Below are 23,163 nucleotides of genomic sequence, written 5' to 3'. Positions count from 1 at the left end.
CTCTCAGCAAAATGGGAATAGAGGGCAAGTACCTCAACATAATAAAGGCCATCTATGATAAACCCACAGCCAACATTATATTGAACAGCGAGAAGCTGAAAGCATTTCCTCTGAGATCGGGAACTAGACAGGGATGCCCACTCTCTCCACTGTTATTTAACATAGTACTGGAGGTCCTAGCCATGGCAATCAGACAAAACAAAGAAATACAACGAATCTAGATTGGTAAAGAAGAAGTTAAACTGTCACTATTTGCAGATGACATGATACTGTACATAAAAAACCCTAAAGACTCCACCCCAAAACTACTAGAACTGATATCGGAATACAGCAAAGTTGCAGGATACAAAATCAACACACAGAAATCTGAGGCTTTCCTATACACTAACAATGAACCAACAGAAAGAGAAATCAGGAAAACAACTCCATTCACAATTGCATTAAAAAAGATAAAATACCTAGGAATAAACCTAACCAAAGAAGTGAAAGACTTATACTCTGAAAACTACAAGTCACTCTTAAGAGAAATTAAAGGGGACACTAACAGATGGAAACTCATCCCATGCTCGTGGCTAGGAAGAATTAATATCGTCAAAATGGCCATCCTGCCCAAAGCAATATACAGATTTGATGCAATCCCTATGAAACTACCAGCAATTTTCTTCAATGAACTGGAACAAATAATTCAAAAATTCATATGGAAACACCAAAAACCCCGAATAGCCAAAGCAATCCTGAGAAAGAAGAATAAAGTAGGGGGGATCTCACTCCCCAACTTCAAGCTCTACTATAAAGCCATAGTAATCAAGACAATTTGGTACTGGCACAAGAGCAGAGCCACAGACCAATGGAACAGACTAGAGAATCCAGACATTAACCCAGACATATATGGTCAATTAATATTTGATAAAGGAGCCATGGACATACAATGGCGAAATGACAGTCTCTTCAACAGGTGGTGCTGGCAAAACTGGACAGCTACATGTAGGAGAATGAAACTGGACCATTGTCTAACCCCATATACAAAAGTAAACTCAAAATGGATCAAAGACCTGAATGTAAGCCATGAAACCATTAAACTCTTGGAAGAAAACATAGGCAAAAACCTCTTAGACATAAACATGAGTGTCCTCTTCTTGAACATATCTCCCCGAGCAAGGAAAACAACAGCAAAAATGAGTAAGTGGGACTATATTAAGCTGAAAAGCTTCTGTACAGCAAAAGACACCATCAATAGAACAAAAAGGATCCCTACAGTATGGGAGAATATATTTGAAAATGACACATCCGATAAAGGCTTGACGTCCAGAATATATAAAGAGCTCACACGCCTCAACAAACAAAAAACAATAACCCAATTAATAAATGGGCAGAGGAACTGAACAGACAGTTCTCCAAAAAAGAAATACAGATGGCCAACAGACACATGAAAAGATGCTCCACATCGCTAATTATCAGAGAAATGCAAATTAAAACTACAATGAGGTATCACCTCACACCAGTAAGGATGGCTGCCATCGAAAAGACAAACAACAACAAATGTTGGCGAGGCTGTGGAGAAAGGGGAACCCTCCTACACTGCTGGTGGGAATGTAAGTTAGTTCAACCATTGTGGAAAGCAGTATGGAGGTACATCAAAATGCTCAAAACAGACTTACCATTTGACCCAGGAATTGCACTCCTAGGAATTTACCCTAAGAATGCAGCAATCAAGTATGAGAAAGATCAGTGCACCCCTATGTTTATCGCAGCACTATTTACAATAGCCAAGAATTGGAAGCAACCTAAATGTCCATCGATAGATGAATGGATAAAGAAGATGTGGTACATATACACAATGGAATACTACTCAGCCATAAGAAAAGGGCAAATCCAATCATTTGCAGCAACATGGATGGAGCTGGAGGGTATTATGCTCAGTGAAACAAGCCAAGCGGAGAAAGAGAAATACCAAATGATATCACTTATCTGTGGAATATAAGAACAAAGGAAAAACTGAAGGATCAAAACAGCACCAGAATCACAGAACTCAAGAATGGACTAACAGGTACCAAAGGGAAAGGGACTGGGGAGGATGGGTGGGTAAGGAGGGATAAGGGGGGGGAGAAGTAGGGTGGTATTAAGATTAACATGCATGGGGGGGTAGGAGAAAAGGGAGTGCTGTAGAACACAGAGAAGGCAAGTAGTGATTCTACAACATTTTGCTATGCTGATGGACAGTGACTGTAAAGGGGTTTATAGGGGAGACCTGGTATAGGGGAGAGCCTAGTAAACATAATATTCATCATGTAAGTGTAGATTAGTGATAGCAAAAAAAAAAAAAAAAAGGGCAGTTCCTGTGTGGTAACCTCCAACGAGTTCTACACAAGGGTATAAAGGGCATATAAAAGTGTAGGCAAAGGGTCTGTTTGTGTTTATACAGAGGATCAAAGCCTAATTGGGCTACCCCGAAAATGAACTAAGATACGATATGAAAAAGAACTTCCAACATCTGCACTCTCTGGAAGACTCATGCCAGAAGATGATCATCAAAAAACCCCAACAAAGATCCACGCACTGCTACAGCTGTAGATGCACTCATCCCACCAGTTCTTGGACTTGCCATGGGAATGAGGAAGGAGATATCTAAGCTGGCCTGTGCATACAGTAAAACAACAAAATTGGACTGGATCTATACTGTTGGAACTCAACCAAGAATTTGGAGAAGTGCAAATTGTAGCGCTCCAAAGTCTTACAACTAAAAACTATTTACTGTTAAAAGAACATATGGCATGTGAACAGTCCCCAGGAATGGGTTGTTTTAATTTGTCTGATTTCTCTCAGACTGTTCTAGTTCAGTTGGACAATATCCACCATATCATAGATAAGTTTTCACAAATGCCTAAGGTGCCTAACTGGTTTTCTTGGTTTCACTGCAGATGGCTGGTAATTACAGATATGCTTTGGTTATGTAACTATACTCCTATTATGTTAATGTGTGTGTGCAATTTAAGTAGTAGCTTAAAACCTATACATGCTGAAGTTACTCTACAAGAAGATATATCAAAGAAATAATCAATCTTCCCATGTTTTCTTCCGCCTGCTACTTCTATAGCTTTTCTTCTTCCTTCCTAACTACAACCCTTAAATAGAATTCGTGCCTCATATCAAATTTACCGAGTAACATAATTCTTCCAAGTGGTAAAGATACCTCAAGACAAATGCTGGGCATAGAAGCCACAGGGCATAAATATGCAAAGAAGTAAAAAGCTAACCTTTTCAAACAATAAGGCTTCTCTCTCACTTACCAACTTCACATTTCCCTGTATGGCCCCGGAAGATGACTGGTTAGCCAGAGACGGGTAAGATTCCTCAAGGGAGGAACAACCTAAGACAGGCACAGTCGCAGGGGGGCCATCAGGTGAGAAATTGGGGATCAACAGAGGTGAGGCTTAGAACCTCACCCCCCCGCTCTGAGAGAAATCTTCTGCATACGTGGATGTTTTATTGCCCTGGTCTAGCTTGGATTAACACATAGTCTACAGGCACACACCTGATCATCTACATGTGCTCTCTTACAACACTAAACTATGTTTTCTACCTTTATCTTGTATCTACCTACCACTTCAGCATTTTATTAAAAATAATAATAATAAAGAGAGAAATGTGGTATCCACATATAAATCAAGTATAAAAACCAAATGAGTATTCATATTTGAACTGACTGTTTATAGTTCATAATGCATGAGCAAAACCGAAAGTTTCTGTGATGACTGCCCTTGTACTGTTCACTATGTAACTTATTCATTATGTAAGAATTTGTTCTACATGTAAGAACTTGTTTGTTATGCCTTAGAAGATTGGAGACTGACAAAAATTAGGCTTGGGGTGGAATAATGATTGTGCATTGAGAATTGACTCCCCTATACAGAATTTTATTGTCGTTAACAACCATTTGATCAATAAATATGAGAGATGCCCTCACAAAAAAAAAAAAAGGACAGACTTCCAATGGTAAAATAAATTAGTAACCGGGATGTAATGTAGAGCATAAGGAATATAGTCAAGATATTGTAACAGCCTGGTAGGGTGATAGCTGGAACCTAGAATTATGTATATAAATGTTCTACCACTGTTTTGTACACTTGAAACTCATGTAATGTAATACTGTGTGTCAACTACCCTTCAATAAAAAATAATTATTAAAAAAAAAAAAAAAAAAAAAAAAGTGTAGGCAAAGGGTCTGTTTGTGTTTATACAGAGGATCAAAGCCTAATTGGGCTACCCCGAAAATGAACTAAGATACGATATGAAAAAGAACTTCCAACATCAGCACTCTCTGGAAGTCTCATGCCAGAAGATGATCATCAAAAAACCCCAACAAAGATCCACGCACTGCTACAGCTGTAGATGCACTCATCCCACCAGCTCCTGGACTTGCCATGGGAATGAAGGAGATATCTAAGCTGGCCTGTGCATACAGTAAAACAACAAATTTGACTGGATCTATACTGTTGGAACTCAAACAAGAATTAGGAGAAGTGCAAATTGTAGTGCTCCAAAATCTTACAACTACAGACTATTTACTGTTAAAAGAACATAAGGGATGTGAACATTCCCCAGGAATGGGTTGTTTTAATTTGTCTGATTTCTCTCAGACTGTTCAAGTTCAGTTGGACAATATCCACCATATCATAGATAAGTTTTCACAAATGCCTAAGGTTCCTAACTGGTTTTCTTGGTTTCACTGGAGATGGCTGGTAATTACAGATATGCTTTGGTTATGTAACTATACTCCTATTATGTTAATGTGTGTGCACAATTTAAGTAGTAGCTTAAAACCTATACATGCTGAAGTTACTGTACAAGAAGATATGTCAAAGAAATAATCAATCTTCCCATGTTTTCTTCCGCCTGCTACTTCTATAGCTTTTCTTCTTCCTTCCTAATTACAACCCTTAAATAGAATTCGTGCCTCATATCAAATTTACCGAGTATCATAATTCTTCCAAGTGGTAGAGATACCTCAAGACAAATGCTGGGCATAGAAGCTACAGGGCATAAATATGCAAATAAATAAAAAGCTAACCATTTCAAACAATAAGGCTTCTCTCTCACTTACCAACTTTACATTTCCCTGTATGGCCCCGGAAGATGACTGGTTAGCCAGAGACGGGTAAGATTCCTCAAGGGAGGAACAACCTAAGACAGGCACAGTCGCAGGGGGGTCATCAGGTGAGAAACTGGGGATCAACAGAGGTGAGGCTTAGAACCTCACCCCCCCTGTTCTGAGAGAAATCTTCTGCATACGTGGATGTTTTATTGCCCTTGTCTAGCTTGGATTAACACATAGTCTACAGGCACACACCTGATCATCTACATTTGCTCTCTTACAACACTAAACTATGTTTTCTACCTTTATCTTGTACCTACCTACCACTTCAGCATTTTATTAAAAATAATAATAATAAAGAGAGAAATGTGGTATCCACATATAAATCAAGTATAAAAACCAAATGAGTATTCATATTTGAACTGACTGTTTATAGCTCATAATGCATGAGCAAAACCGAAAGTTTCTGTGATGACTGCCCTTGTACTGTTCACTATGTAACTTATTCATTATGTAAGAATTTGTTCTCCATGTAAGAACTTGTTTGTTATGCCTCAGAAGATTGGAGACTGACGAAAATTAGGCTTGGGGTGGATTAATGATTGTGCATTGAGCATTGACTCCCCTATACAGAATTTTATTGTTGTTAGCAACCATTTGATCAATAAATATGAGAGATGCCCTCACAAAAAAAAAAAAAAAAAAAAGGACAGACTTCCAATGGTAAAATAAATAAGTAACTGGGATATAATGTATAGCATAAGGAATATAGTCAAGATATTGTAACAGCTTGGTAGGGTGATAGCTGGAACCTAGAATTATGTATATAAATGTTTTATCACTGTGTTGTACACTTGAGACTAATGTAATGTAATACTGTGCATCAACTACCCTTCAATAAAAAATAATTATCTAAAAAAAAAAAAAAAATAAGCAAAATGGATAGATGGAACCAGAAGCCATTTAAAGTTTGACATTTATAGGCTGCAAAGCAAAAATGTAAGAGTTGCAAGTGTCTTCCTATATAATTGAATATCACAGCCTCAGCCATATAACTGCCTAGATAATCCAGTATTCTTTGCTCTGTCTGAAGCACAGGAGGCACTGCAGGACATGGGCTCTCTTGTCCACCCTCTCCTTAGTTATGGAAGCACTGCTAACAGATCAAGGCAATTAACTCCTTCCCACTGCCACAGATGAGAAGTCATACAGCATGAAACCAATATTTGCTATCCCTACTCTAGATTCCTGATTCTGCAGATCAGGAATTCCCCAAGACCAATAATAAAAGATTTAGAGGGAAAAGACATAACATAAGGCAATGGGCAGTGAGTTGTCTTGAGAGTAAAAATTTAATCTATTTTTTTCTTCTTCCTTGGTCCTTCAGCCAATTGAGGCATATCCTTTCTCAATCATCCAAATTACCTTGTTTACCCTACTTCTTTCCACTCACTGAAACCATAGTCATAGAAGCTACCTTGGTTTGGTGATTCAAAGAAAACAAAGAACAGAGCTTGGATGGTAACTAGCCTTGACTACTCCAGGGGATATTTATAACTCCTGTTAAGAGCTTTTCTGGCCTAAATAATATGCTAACATTTACGATAGTGTTTTACTGCCTGTTGACTACTTCCTCCCATTTCCACTTGTAGTTCTCTCACTGTTCCTATCCCACATCCCCACCTAAGTCTCCTGGCTAAAATTAACAAAATTCAGTCCCATGCAGCTGTCTGGCATTTGGTCCTACACTGGGGTCTGAGTATCACTACAGGGAAGAAAATACGTGTAGATTCTCAATTGGATTCTTACACTCAATGGCTAACCTGCAAATGTAGATATTCTATCATTCAGCGAGTTCCTTCAAAAATAAAATTCTGAACTGTAGTATGTACAGACTATGCTTGATATACTAAGTAATACAAAGAATAGGTTCCTATTGTTAAGGAACTTACATTTTTCTAGGTGGAAAACGTGTGTTCTAAGAGCTTTACAAATATTAATCCTTACATGAATGATGTAACTACTATCATCCCCACATTACGGATAAGAAAGACTAAGCACTGAAAGAATAAGTAATTTGCTGAAAGTCACACACCTACTAAATGGCAAAGCCAGGAATCAAACCCAGACAGCATGGCTCAAAAAAACTATACTGATGCATAATATAATTCAAGAGAGTATGTGCTAAGTACTATGAGAGAGTTATGAGCTGCTATGAGTAATTAGAGAAGAATGAAAACTTCCTGCTGAGCCAATGGAGAAAAGACTCAGACTCAGCTGGGACCATAAAGATCAATATAGTTTATACCTAATGGGGTATTTGAGGCTAATCCTATGGAACTTACTCTGGGGTTTTACTAGACAAACCCTCTCTTTTGCTTTCTTTTTAGCATGTTATCATTCTAATCCCATCACAAAAAAGTTCTTCAATCATACAGTATCTCCCCCTTTCACTGTGAGCCTTTTTCAAAGAAGTTTACATTTTCAATTCCATGCCTCCTATTCAGACATCAACCCTCTGCCTCCTGGAATCTGCATGCATTACTCTACTGAAATGGCTCTTGCTAAGATCACCAAAGAACATAGAAACACTAAATCGAATGGATATTTTTCAGGATTTTTTTCATTTTTAAAGCAGAAGAAAAAGAACCAGTATGAAAGGAGAACTGGAAAGAAGAAAATAGGAATTAATTACAAAGCAAGACCATGATAGCAGAATAGAATCAGTAATATAGAAGGTACTCTATTAGCAATGAGGAGGCAGTGAAATGAGAGAGCATAGGAAGAAAATAATATTCAAGGAGATTTTGCTGGATGCCTTTGTTTCAGTTAAGTAGTAGGTTAAAGTATCTACCATGAGTTGTGGTTTGGGTTCAAACTTTGAGAGGAGAAAAGGTCTGAATGTATTAGATAGCTAATAAGAAACAAAGGGGATAAAAGTAAGCACACGATTGAGATTAGATAGAATGAAGTAGAACAGGGCCAAAGGACAGCAGAGTGCAGGCTTTAGTGCCAGAGAGATGTGGGTTTTAGTCCCAAATCTATATACATGAGTCAAGTGTTCTTGGGTGAGTCAGCAAACCTCTTTGAGCCTCAGCTCCATCATCCATTAAATAGATTACAATACTTCCCAGGGATGTTGTGAAGACTGAATTAAATGAGACAGTTTATCTAAAGTGCTAATAGTTTTACTTGAAGACTTTACCCAGTAATATTCAGCTACCCGAGCACAGAAAAAAAAAAAAGATGACTTAAGCTTGGGAAGGTGGACATGATGGAGGTTAAGGGAGCAGGAATCTGGGATTATCTGAGAGGGCAATGTGTACTGCTGACAGAGGAGCCTGAGAAAACAAATTCAGTGAGGGTCTGCCAGCCTAGAAGAATAGTGCTAAGGTAGAGACTGGAGGTCAAAATGAGGTCACAAAGCACACTCAGGAGTGAAGACTGTAGATGAGACAGAGTTTGTGGTCAGAGACAGGAAGCTCTTATTTCAAGATCTCGGAGGCAGAATAGTTCCAATAAGAATGATGTCCCAGAATGGCTGCTGAATCAAGGGATAATCAAAATGTAACTATTATTTTAAATCATGAATGTGACTTAGGATAGTTTTATGAGACATCTCCAGCTATACAACTTGACCTTTTTTTAGAAAAACACTAAGAATTAAAAGAAAATTCAATCTCTAAAGAAGACAAGTGGAAAAATTAGAATATATTAAGTGCCTACTATATGATAAGTAGGTTTTTTTTACTGTGGTAAAATATACGTAACATAAAATTTACCTTTAAACAATTTTTAGCTGCATTCAGTAGCATTAAGTCATTCACATTGTTGTACAAATATTATCACCATCTAAAGACCTTTTTCATCTTTCCACACTGTGCTAGGTGGTTTTATATGAGTTCATTTAACCCTCATGTAATTTAGGACTTTATAGATGAGGAAACTGAAGCTTTGAGAGGTTAGCTGACTTCCTAAGATTACTAAGGCTAATAAATAGTAAATCTATGATTTGAATTTAGGGCTTTCAAAGTCCAAGATCTTTCTATACAACATGCGGCTTCTAATAAGGTCAGAAAAAAAGATTCCCCAAAATGCTATGAGGATACTAACTTTGCTTAACTCCTCTCACTGGAACTCAATATACTTTTCAAACTACTATTTTCCTCTCCTTTGTTTTTTTCATTCCATTTAAAGAGAACTACACTGTGCATTGTTTCTAGATGTTTTATGTGTAACCTTAATACTCTCCCTGATTCCTAACCTATAAAATGGAGAATGGTATTGACAGTGAAACAAATCAGATTTGTGTTTAATGAGGTATTAAACACAAGGTCCAATATAAAACTTGTTTTGCTATGAGCTGTTGTAGAAAGAATGAAGCAACTAATCACATCGCTTTCTTTTCTATCCTTAGATAAAATTCAAAAGCTTTTCGTTTGTTAAGAGTGCCATTTCTCCTCACTCCAAGTATCTTCCTTTCCCTTCAAAGTGTATACTGGCCTGGTACAATTTTCAAATTGAGGTAAGCTCAATTTAAAAAATAAAAATAAGTAACCATGTTAGTTAAAGCATACTTTCAAGCTTGTTCTTCATAAACACTTTCATATTATTTTCATTAAAGTATAAATAAGAAGCTTAATCATAATTTTGGCAAAGTAAATCTAAAACTAGGGGTAACTTATGCTAAAAAATTCTGTGTATGTATGCATGTAGGTGTGTGTATCACTTAGAATGTGTATTACAAATAAAGTGACAAAGCAGCAATTCCCTGTTATGTTGAAAATTTTCAAATACAATTTGAGACATGTTAAAACCTGCTTCAGAAAGTTTTTACTCTGTATACCAAGCAACAGAGGTGGCTGTTCAGGAAGAGGTTATACAAGTTGTTCTGTAGAGGTTTTTGGCTTCCGCACCTCTGAGATTACACTGTTTATTGCCAAGAAGCATGTGTGAAAATCCCCTACTCTGAGCCACATGATGGCGCTTTTAGCTCTGTCAGCATTAGCCATTCACTTCTTTTGATGTTTCAACTCATAATTTGATTCTCAACATTTGTCCTTCCTTCTGAGTTTAACTTCTGATTTTTCAGGTTATAATTGAAGAAACTTTCTTCTTTCAATGACTTGTCAGAGCCTACAGCCAACCTAATAGAATTAAAAGCACAATTCACTGCATGACTATCTAAATGAGCACAGTCTCAAAGGAACAAAACTATGCGGTCTGTTTCTGGCTACCAAGTAGGTGAAAAATGTCTAATTCACAACATGAGAAGCATCATATTGCATCATAACCCAGTCCATGTAGGTCAATGTTTGGCTCTGACAGGGCATCAGGAGACATTTTGTGAGAAACACTGCTGTTCTCCATAACACTAAGGATATACTCTACATTATTTTTTTATACCTTAATAAAAATGAGGGACTAGAAAACCTCTAAGGCCCTAACTCCAAAGCCTCAACAGAACTATGGACCTAGAATTCATCAATTTGTCTATCTTCCTTAAATTCATTTATACATTTTACCAATGAGACAGTGAACTTACTATGGTATAAAATAATATCTTAGAAATTTTAGGGGACACTATAGGTTTTAGTATTTTAGAATCTGGTAAATAAATTTCTATTGGCTTTCACAATAATGTAAGAAAGACCAAACTGAGACAAATTCAATATTGTATTTTCAAATGGAGTATAAGATCGTGGTGTATCTGAAGATAAAAACTTCAAGTTGTTCTGGACATACTATAAAATATTCCTGGTTTTTCTTCATAATTTAAAATTGTGATCCAATCCTTTACCAGCCTTCATTTTTATAGACTGAAAAGTTCAAATTATTTAACTCAGTAACTTTTACCCTAAATTCTTAAATAAGTTCCCCTAAAAAGGTAGTATAAATTTCCCTAATCTTATGCTGATAATTTTAATTTTTTCACTGTTATAAAGACATTTCCTTATCAGAAAACTTTTACTATAGTAGCAGTGATTGACTGACTTAGAACTAAAACATCAGAACTAAAGGGAAATAGGAAGTTAAATACAAATTTCTATTTTACAAATGAGGAAACTGAGCCTTAGTGTTGATAACGGTGTTTCCTATAAGAAAACTAAAAACCTAAGCTAGATTCAACAAAACAGTACTCTTAAAACTGCAGAATAGGATCAACCAATTAAATGGGATGCTATCAGTACTTTACAAAAGGTAACAGTAGAAAATATCAGAGGCTTTTCATGTAGTGTGGATAAACATTGTTGAGTAAAACTTTTGCTTCAGTTATATATATGTAGGGGTCATATTGTAAAATGCCTTTACTATATAGTGATAAAAAATTTTGAAAGTCATTGCAGTAAAATACCTAATTCTTTGAATGAATTTTAAAATGTATTCTTATTTTAAAATTATGATTTTTAGTAAACCATTATTTAGTATTAATTAAAAATGATTATAATACAGTTTATCATGACCCATTTTAAGTTAATACAAGTATCTCTGCACTAAAATACTAAATGCTGCCATTTAAAAGAAGCCATTTTTTTCCCCTTTAAAAGAAGGCAGGTTCTGAATGTTATATCCCATACCATGTGTGAACAGTCTTTTTAAAAAAAATCTCATTTTTGTAGAGCTTATATGTGCAACAGGTAGACAATGTTTAAAAAAAATACATTCTACAATTCTGATCATTAGCACACAAAAATATCAAACATTCTATGAAGACACAGTGACCTCTAGTGGGTTCATTAAATAAACTGACATAATCCTTGTCCCTAAGAATTAGAAATTAAGGTAGTACTGATGCATGCAGTTATAAAAAATACTGATAGTTTTATACTGATGTTTTATACATAAATAAAGCTACAGTTACACAGTATACAATGTGACAAATGTGTATTTACTTACTTAGAGATTACTTAGGGGTTACTTCCAGTCAAATGGAACATAATGATAGATCCCTGGTCTTGTCCAGAACTGTCACTAGCTTAAGAAATAAACTTAACCTTTCTGAGTTTGTTTGATAATGAGATTGGATTAAATATTTCTAAGGATCTTTTCAGCTCTTTAATTATGATCCTTTCTTCTTTAATTCATCTTGTACACCAAACCAGATTAAATTCTGTTCAAAGGCATTTGATGACTCCCCATACTTGACAATATACCAAACTTAGCCTGGCTCCTTGTTACCTATCATTATCTTCTATTTTTTCCTAAAACACACCCCTTGTTTCAAGTGAGCTAATGTTCTATCTACTTCTAACAGCCCAACCCACTCTTAGAGTTTATTTTCTTACCTCTGTTTACAGCCTTCTCATTACGCAATGTCTTAATCCTCACTAACTTACATTACAGGTCCCCATTAGAATAGTACAAATTTGTTTCATTCACGTGTGTTTGTCTTCCCAGTTAGATTTAAACTCACAGGTTGGGTTTTATACATATGTGCATGCACAGGTTTGTGCGGCCTGCTGGGTACTGAGTACAATATACATTTGAAATATAAATTAAATTGTTTAGTTTAGACTAGGGAAACCAAGGCCATTTTCATTTTCCTTTTTTAGTGAGGTAGCAAAGGGCATATATAAGTAAAGTAGAATTTCAAGAACTATAAAGTTAATAGCACTTCATGTTTTGGGAAAAAGTGAGTGTACTGAACATAGGAAGGCAAGATTTTAGGAAAAGGTTAGAGGGAAGAACTATTTTAAATTAGCTAAGGGAAGTACTAATAACTATGTTTAAAGAAAATAGAGATGACAGAAAAGGTGGTTAGGTAAATGGTTTTGAAGCAGTTGACGCAGATACGAAGATGGGCTAAATTAGAGGTCTAAATTTAAGAAGCAGAGAAGATATCTTTGGAAGTGAAATTAAGGATAACTCAAGGAAACAAAGGTCTTAGTGAACAATGAGGTATACTGTTGTGGTAGGGCTGCGGAGGCAATCAATAGGCAATTCTGGTGAAAGAATACAAAGAAAAGAGAAAAAAAGAGTGAGTTAAAAAGGTGCTCCTAGCTTCCCAGTCACCCTGGATGATGCTACAGTCTTCTGTCCTCCAAACAAGACAGTCAGACAAGTTGGTGGAGAAGTGATAATAATTTAGTCTTCATTATGTCTAATGCAATTAACAAGGTCATAGGATAGTATATTCTACATATTCTAAACCATACAGGATTGGACAAGCAGGCAAAGGGGTCTGCCAACAAAGGCAGCCATTAGCACAATTGATACTAGTGGAAACTACACCTTTGTACATCATGTAAGACTTCATGAGATTTTTTTAAGCAGAAATCTTCAGTTAACATCATGTAACTACATTTATATCATTAAGTTTATTTAGCATAGATCCTAAATATTTTATTACAAATAACACTGCCTTGTGTTATAATTCTCTATCAAAAAAGAATTACTGGGACATTATCTCATTAATTTAAGACTTTGTTTGGAATTTCTAAACAATACAGTTTAAATACATAATAATAGTTTTGTTACCTTTTTAATATTATTATGTCATTTGCTCAATAATAAATTTTCTCTCAAATTCAGCAACTACTAAAATGTTGTAAATGTTTGAACACTTCCTGAAATGCAAAACCCCAGGAATGTCCATAAACATTTTTGCTAAAAATGACTCTCTGAATGAGATTTCTTTAAATGCATAAAATACTGTACTGATTTTTAATAAAGGCTGAATGAATTAGCAACCTGAACTTCTTAATCTTAGAACATAGTTTTCTAACAACAAATTGAGTTCAGTTGGATCATAAGGTCCAGTATCTTCTGAGAAAAATTTTACATTTTTACTACAGGGTTATTATATTAATAGGAGAAATAGAAATAATTACCACAGCAGGAAACAAAATTCAGTTTTGTGATTAAAGCTATAATAGCAAACAAATAACATTTGTATGTATTGATTTTCTGATTTTAAGTACAAAATCCTTAATAGTTATGCTTCAAATATAACCATTTCACAATTCATATTCTATAGAAAACAAGACTTACTCTCTGCATATCTCAAAAAGCAGAAAGAATTTATCAGAATATATGAACAAATGTACACATAATGATTTAAATTACCTTTCTTCTTCTCGAACCCATACCGGAGTTTTAGGAATTTGTGCTTCAAAAAACTTAGATGCTTTATAGCAAAAATTGCTGCAAAAACACTGAAAACAACATTTTTAAACAGGCAAATTATTTTTTCCTTACTGTGAAACACAACTTACATACAGAAGAGAGTACAAAACATAAATATGTAGTTTAAAGAAAACATGAAAACCCATGAATCTACCGCCCAACAAGACATTTAAAACCTTTTAAGGCCTCTAATGCCTCATCCTTGACAGCACCACTCTCCACATTCCCCAGCAACAACCACTATCATAAATTTTGTGTAACTCCCTTGCTTCACTTTAGTTTTGTTACCTTATATACATATCCTTACAAAATATAGCATTCAGTTTGCCTATTTTTAAACTTTGTCTGAAGGAATCATATTGTTATATATTCTTGTCTTCTTTTGTTCCATATATTTTTGAGATTCATGTAGTCGCAGCTTATTCATTTACACTGTGTATTACATGCCACTGCATAAGTATTTATTGACTTATTATGGACCGCTGAGTTTTTATTTTTTTTTGCTATCACTACAATGTCATTATGAACATTTTTTTTTAACGATTTTTAAAATAATAACAACTGTGATAAAATAATTTTACTATCTTTACCATTTTTAACTTGTACAGTTCAGTAGCATTAAGTACCTTCTCACCGTTGTGCAACCATCATCACCATTCATCTCCAGAATTCCTTTCATCTTGCAAAAGTGAAACTATGCACTAAATAATAATTCCCCATTTCTGTCCTCTTCGATAACCACCATTCTACTTTCGTCTCTGTGAATATGACTACTCTAGGTACTACCTCATGTAAGTGGAACTGAAATATTTGCCCTTTTGTGTGGGCTCATTTCACTCAGCATGTCTTCAAAGTTCATTGATGTTATAGCATGTCAAAATTTTCTTCCTTTTAAAGCTGGATGATACTCCACTCTATGTGTATGCCACACTTTTTTTCCAACTAGGAACATTCACATTCATTTGTAGTTGTGCACATGGGCAACAATTTTCTTAGGATATATACCACAGAATAAAAAGGCTTGGTGACAAGGAACATGCTAATTTGACTTTACTAGATAACAACAAAGTTTCTCAAAAAGGTACCAATTTTTATTGGACTGGTAGTATAAAGAGTTCCTAATGTCAGATTTTTATAGTTTTGCTAATTTGGGGTCTGTGAAAACATAAATCAATTGTTTTTATTTGCTATTTCCCTGATTACTGATAAAGTTTAGCATCTTTTCATGTACTCATTAGCCATTCAAGTTCCTTTTGCAATATTTTTCTATGAGGTTGTTTTGTCTTCTTCTTATATATTCTAGTTATGACTCCATAGTCACTTATACGTGATTAGTAGCTTCTGATCTATAGCTTATCTTTTCATTTTCTTGGAAACTTCAGATGAGGAAATGTTTTTAATTTTAATGTAGGAAAATGTATCAATTTCTCCTTGTTAGTCTATACTTTTATATTTTTTTTAGTTTCTTCTAGTCCAAGTTTAGAAAGATATCCTCATACACTGTTTTCAAAAAGGTTTGTCTTTTACATTAGGTCTTTAACCTACCTAAAACTGATCTTTCTATGTACCCTGATATAGGGGTCAATTTTCATTTTTTTTCCATATGGATAACTAATTGTGCCAGTACTATTTACTAAAGAATCCAATTCCCCATTGATCTGTAATACTCCTGTTGTCATATAATATCAAGTGACCATACATGTGCTCAATCTGTTTCTGGCCTTCTATTCTGTTCCATGACTTACTTGCCTGAATTTGTGAATATGCACTTTTAATTTTTAAATGTTCACGTATTACTTAAAGTGTAAGCAAAGAGATTTTAACACTTTGAATGAAATATATATGAATAAAAAACTTTTAATATGGCTATCTTCTAAAAGGTAAGATTCTAAACACTTTTAGAATTCCATTTAGTATATTAAAAGATAACTAACACATTGAAAATAACATTTAAACTTACCTTTCTTTCGGTAATATCATAGACTTTATTGGTTTTGGTAGAAATTTTATATTTCTGTTTTGGTACCTAAAGAAAGAGAAAGTACAGCTTACAAAATAATTGAAGTAGTAAACATGAACTTTATATTGTAAGATTAAGTCATCTACATGTCTTTGGCTAACATGTCATTAGTTCATAACTTCTGTTTCATTTCTTGTTCTTTCTACAAAATATTTTGCTAAATATAAAATTTAAAATCCTGTATTTTTAAAGAGTTACTTACAATTCCTAACTTCTTCTGACACAATGGATAACCGCAGAGTTTGATGATGGAACGTTCATCCACAACATCACTGTAGTGAGCAGGTGTAATGAACTTCCCCTATAATTAATAGAGAAGGTCATTTCTACCCCAGATTACTGGAAAAATTCGTTTATCAGCTAAGCCTCATAAATCTCATCTGAAAACAAAAGGATAACAACAGTCTATCTCATTGGTTTAAGGTTAGAATCAGAGGAGAAAATAAAGGAAATGCACTTAGAAAAGTGGTCCACATAAAGCAATCAAAAAATGTTAGCTATTGAGAGTGGAGGAAGATGGCAGAATAAGGGGTCACTGCTAATAGTGTCGTTCCACATAAACACACCAAAGAAGCAACTAAATATAATACAACTAACTCTGAAAATGACCTGAAGACTAACAGAACAGACCTACACATGTCAAAAAAAGAGAAGGCCACATTAAGGGTAAAGGGGCAGGTCCGTGATCAGGATTCAAGTCCTTCCTCCATCCCAACCCACAAGTTGGGGGGACAGAGGAAAGGAGTAGGGAGGAGAAACATGCTCAGGAACCCAGCACACTTGGCCCTGCACATCTGCTCCAGGAAGATCAGTCCCCATAATACTGGGCTTTGAAAACTAATGGGGCTGGACACCAGGGAGAGCTGGAGGGTGGTGGAAGGCTAAATTTCTGCTTGTAGAGAGCTGGCAAGCTCTGTTGATCCACAGAAGAAACAGTTTGAAAGGAGATTAGTTAGCGTTGAGAAATGTGCCAGAGGGGTGGGGTCTGAGGATGATCTCTCTGGAGAAGAAAGGGCAGGTAGCAGCACTTTTCAGCCCTCTTGCAGCCCTATAACCAGAAATTTGTGCAAACCAGATCTGAAACACTCCATCTGCCCCACTTGCTCAGCCCCACTAAACAAACCCAGCCTAGCACTAGTTGGCTATTGTGGGCAGTCAGGCAGAGGGTAGCCCCACTCACAGCACATTGTAGAATAACCAGGCATTGTACACTGAGGCATAGCAGTGGGATTTGGCCATCCCACAGTGGTCATGGCTCAACTACACCAGGAAACTCTCCTGGTGCAGCTGGTCTGGTGAGCAGGGGTTTTGTGCTTCTGGACACTACAGGACACCTACTACATAAAGCCACTTCTTTCAAGATCAGAAGCCATAGCTAATCTATCTAACACATATAAATAATCACAGAAAACCAGATAAAATGAGGAGTCAGAGTATCTTCTCCTCAGGACAAAACATCAGAAAATGATACATGAAATGCAGATAAGCAATCTACCTGATAAGGAATTCAAAGTAATGGTCATAAAGATGTTCACTGACCTGGGGCAAAAAAATAGACAATCTCAAGGAGGACTTCAACAAAGAAACAGAAAATAGAAATAGAAAATAGAAACTCTCAAGGACTTTAACAAAGAAATAGAAAATAAAAAAGAACCAGTCAGAACTAAAGAATAGAAGAGCTGAAATGAAAAATACAATGGAGGGAATTAATAGTAGACACAGTGAGCTGGAAGACAGGGGAGTGGAAAGTAACCAGGCTGAGGAACAGAGAGAAAAAAATTCTAAAAACAAGAAGATGCTAAGAGAGCTCTGTGACAACTCTACACAAAATAATATCCAAATTATAGGGGTCTCAGAAGAAGAGCAGGAGAAAGAGGTGAAAGTTTACTTGAAGAAACTATTGCTGAAAACTTCTTCAACCTGGGGAAGGAAACAAACATGCAGGTCCTGGAAGTGCAGAGAGCCCCTGACTAGATGAACCCAAAGAGGCCCACACCAAGACAAATAGTAATAAAAATGGCAAAGATTAAAGATAAAGACAGAATCTTAAAAGCAGCAAGAAAACTGCAGACAATCACCTACGAGAGATTTTTCAGAAGCTTTACAGGCTGGAAGGAAGTGGCATGAAATATTCAAAGTGCTAACAAAAATCTACAACAAAGAATACTCTACCCAGCAAGGTTATCATTCAGAATTGAAGGAGAGATTAAAAGTTTTCCAGATAAACAAAGGTTAAAAGAATTCATCACCATTCAAACAGCCTTACAGAATATGTTAAAGGGACTTCTTTAGATGGAAATGTTTTTAAATTTAAATGTTTTTCATAAGTGAAAGCAAACCTGCAGTAAAGGTAGTAGACCAAACACTCACAAAGTGAGTATGATGTTCACAAGACAAAAGGAGGAAAATCAATTGCACACACAATTAGTCTAGAGATTCACAAAATAAAAGATGTAAATTATATCATATAAATAAAAATTGGAGGGGGATATAATAATAAGTAAGTACTTTTAGAATATGTTTGAAATTATATATACAGGAAGCTATATATGAACCTTATGGTAACCACAAACCTAAAGTCTATAACAGATACACAAGAAATAAAGACAAAGGAACCCAAGCATAACACTATAAAGACAATTATTAAATCACAAGGGAAGAGAGCAAGAGAGGAAGAAAGGAAAGAGAACTACAAAAACAACCAAAAAACAATTAACAAAATGGCAATGAATACACACCTATCAATAATTACTTTAAATGTAAATGAACTATTTGCTTCCATCAAAAGATATAGAGTGGCTGAATGGATAAAGAAACAAGATCCATCTATAGGCTACCTACAAGACTCACTTTAAATGTAAGGACACATGTAGACTAAAAAGTGAACAACAGGAAAAGATATTCCATACAAATAAAAGTGAAAAAGAGCAGGAGTAGCAATACTTAGACAAAACAGAATTCAAAACAAAGAAAGTAACAAGAGACCAAGAATATGTATCATACTACATAATGATAAAGGGATCAACCTAACAAGAGGTTATAACAACTATAAATATCTATGCAATCATTATAGGAGCATCTAAATATATAAAGCAAATACAAACAGACCTAAAGGGATAAATTAACAGTAACACAATAATAGTAGAGGAATTTAACACCCAATTTACATCAACAGATAGATCACCTAGACAGAAAATCAACAGGAACCAGTAGCACTGATTGACAGACCAGAAGCACCTAGTAGATATATACAAAACATTCTACCCAAAACCAGCAGAATATACATTTTTTAAATTTAATTAAGGATTCATTGATATACAATCTTAAGGTTTCCCTTGAGCAACATTGTGGTTTCAACATTCACCCATATTATCAAGTCATCCCCACTCCTTTGTAATCACTGTCTATCAGCATAAGATGCTATAGAGTCATTACTTGTCTTCTTCATGCTGTACTACCTTCCCTGTCACCTGCCTATATTGTGAGTGCTAACTATAGTGTTCCTTAATCCCTTTCTCCCTCCCTCCCCAACCACCTTCTCAACCCCTTCCCTTCGGTAACCACTAGTCCCTTCTTGGAGTCTGTGTGTCTGCTGCTGTTTTGTTCCTTCAGTTTTGCTTTGCTGTTACACTTCATAAATGAGTGAAATCATTTGGTACTTGTCTTTCTCCGCCTGACTTATTTCACTGAACATAATACCCTCTAGCTCCATCCATGTTGTTGCAAATGGTAGGATTTGTTTTCTTCTTATGGCTGAATAATAACGTATTGTGTATATGTACCACTTCTTCTTTATCCATTCATCTACTGATGGACCCTTAGGTTGCTTCCATATCTTGGCTACTGTAAATAGTGCTGCGATAAACATAGGGGGGTATATGTCTTTTTGAATCAGGGGTCTTGTTTTCTTCAGGTAACAGAATATACATTCTTCCCAAGTGAACATGGAATGTTTTCCAAGACAGATCACTTATTAGGTCATAAAATAAATCTCAATAAATTTAGAAAGACTGAAATCATATTAAGCATCTTTTCGGACAACAACAGTATGAAACTAGAAATCAATTACAAAAAAAAACTGGAAAAAAACACAAACACATGGGGGCTAAACAGGAGGCTAAACAACATGCTTCTAAATACTCAATGGATCACTAAACAGATCAAAGAGGAAGTAAAAAAATACATGGAGACATGAAATTGGAAACAACAGTTCAGAATATATGGAACGCAGCAAAAGTGTTTCTAAGAGGGAAGTTAGAGCAATACAGGCCCACCTCAAGAAACAAGAACAATCTCAAAAAAACAACCTAATCCTACAACTAAAGAACTAGAAAAACAAGAACAAAGCCCACAGTTAGTAGAAGTAAGGACATAATAAAGATCAGAGCAGAAATAAATGAAATGGAGACTAAGAAACTGAAAAAAAATCAATTGAAACTAAGAGCTGGTTTTAGACAAGATAAAATAGACAAACCCTTTGCCACACTTATCAAGAAAAAAAGAGAGAGGACACAAATAAAAAAGGGAAAGGAAAAAGAAGTTACAACCAACACCAAATAGAATTATATGAAAAATTATATCCTAATAAATTAGACAATCTAGAAGAAATGGAAAACTCCTAGAAATATTACATTCTTCCAAGACTGATCCAGGAAGAAACAGTAGGTTGAAGAGACTAATTACTAGTTATAAAATTGAACTGGTAATCAAAAGCCTCCCAACAAAAGTCCATTACCAGATGGCCTCACAGCTGAATTCTACCAAACATTTAGAGTAAAGCTAATACCTATCCTTCTTAAAGTATTTCAAGAAAAGAAGAGGAAAGACTACTTCAAACTTATTCTAGGAGGTCAACATCACTCCAATACCAAAACCAGACAAAGACACAACAAAAAAAGAAAATTACAGACCAATATACTGGATGAACACAGATGGAAAAGTCCTAAACAAAATATAAGCAAACCTAATTAAAAAACACATCAAAAGGATCATTCATCATCATCAAGTGCGATTCATTCCAGGGATATAAGGATGGTTCAGTATCTCTAAATCAGTCAATGTGATATACCACATTATCAAAAGGATAAAAACCATATGATCACCTCAACAGATACTGAAAAGCATTTGACAAAATTCAGCATCCATTCATGGTAAAAAAAAAACCAACTAAGTGAGTACAGGGGTAAAAATACCTCAACATAATAAAGACCATATATGACAAACCTACAGCTAACATCATACTCATGGTGAAAAGATGAAAGCTTTTAAGATCAGGAACAAGACAATGATGCCAACTCTTACCACTTACATTCAACATAGTACTGGAAATCCTAGCCACAGCAATCAGACAAGAAAAAGAAAAGGTATTGAAATTGCTAAGAAGTAAAACTGTCACTATTTGTAGATGAATGATACTATACATAGAAAACCCTAAGGACTCCACCAAAAAACTTTTAGAACTGATAAATGAGTTCAGCAAAACTGTAGGATATAAAACCAACATATAAAAATCTGTTGCATTTCTATATAGTAATAACAAACTAGCAGAAAGAGAAATCAAGAAAACAATTCCACTTAAAATTGCATCAAAAAGAATAAAATACCGAGGAATAAATCTAAGGAGGTGAAAGACCTGTACTTTGAAACTGTAAGATACTGATGAAAGAAACTGAAGATGATAAATAAATGGAAAGCTATTCCATGCTCATGAATAGGAAAAATACTGTCAAATGGCCATACTGCCCAAACCTACCTACAGATTTTAACACAATCCCTATCAAAATACCAATGGCATTTTTCAGTGAACTAAAGTAAGTAAACCTCAAATTTGGATGGAATCACAAAAGACCCCAAGTATCCAAAGCAAACTTGAGAAAGAACAAAGCTGGGGGTATCATGCTCCCTGATTTCAAGCTACAGTAAAAAGCTACAGTAAAAAGCTGCAGTGATTATAACAGTATGGTACTGGCACAAGAATATATATATAGATGAATGAACAGAACAAGAGCCCAGGAATAAACCCACACATAAATGGTCAATTGCTATGTGACAAAGAAAGCAGAATATACAATGGAGAAAAGACAGTCTCTTCAATAAAGTGTGCTGGGAAAACTGGACAGCTACATGCAAGAGACTGAAACTGGCTCACTGTCTTATAACAAACACAAAAATAAACTCAAAATGGATTACACAGCTAAATGTAAGACATGAAACCATAAAACTCATGGAAGAAAACAGGTGATCTCTTGAACACCAGCATTAGTAATTTTTTTCTCAATAAATCTCCCCGGACAATGGAAACAAAAGCAAAAATAAACAAGCAGGACTACATCAAACAGAGAAGCTTCTGCACAGCAAAGGAAACCATCAACAAAACAAAAAGGCAACCTACTGTATGGGAGAATATATTTGTAAATGACTTATCTGATAAGGGGCTGATATCCAAAATACATAAAGGACTCATACAACTCAACACAAAAATAAAAAATAAATTTAAAAAATGGGCTGAGGACCTGAATGTACATTTTTCCAAAGAGACATATAGACGGTCAACAGGCACATGAAAAGATGCCAAGATGCTGAACATCACTACTCATCAGGGAACTGCAAATCAAAACCAAACTGAGATATCCCCTCATACCAGTCAGAATGGCTACAATCTAAAAGCCAAGAATAACGAGTGTTGGCAAGGATGTGGAGAAAAGGGAACTCTCCTACACTGTTGGTGGGAATACAAATTGGTATAGCCACTGTGGAAAGCAGTAAGGAGGTTCCTCAAAAAAATAAAAATAGAAACATCATATGACCCAGCAATTCCACTTCTAGAAATTTACTCAAAGAAAACCAGATCACTGATTCAAAAAGATATATGCACTACTATGTTTATTTCTGCATTATTTACAACAGCCAAGATATGGAAGCAACA

The 23,163-nt window shown here is 35.3% G+C and overlaps 1 protein-coding gene across 1 annotated transcript in view; it reads right to left on the bottom strand.

Moving 5' to 3' along the window:
* RPAP2 (RNA polymerase II associated protein 2) overlaps positions 1–23,163 on the bottom strand; it is a 98,842-nt gene that overhangs the window by 69,914 nt on the left and 5,765 nt on the right. The window contains exons 4-6 of the mRNA XM_036906559.2: positions 16,441–16,539; positions 16,179–16,244; positions 14,159–14,247 (exon numbers count right to left, since the gene is read on the bottom strand). Of these exons, the coding sequence (XP_036762454.2) occupies positions 14,159–14,247; positions 16,179–16,244; positions 16,441–16,539 (254 nt within the window). The remainder of the gene's footprint in view (positions 1–14,158; positions 14,248–16,178; positions 16,245–16,440; positions 16,540–23,163) is intronic.

The sequence above is a fragment of the Manis pentadactyla genome, chromosome 4 (genome assembly GCF_030020395.1).
Source record: "Manis pentadactyla isolate mManPen7 chromosome 4, mManPen7.hap1, whole genome shotgun sequence".
Classification (NCBI taxonomy): domain Eukaryota; kingdom Metazoa; phylum Chordata; class Mammalia; order Pholidota; family Manidae; genus Manis; species Manis pentadactyla.
This window is presented reverse-complemented; position numbering and strand designations above follow the sequence as displayed.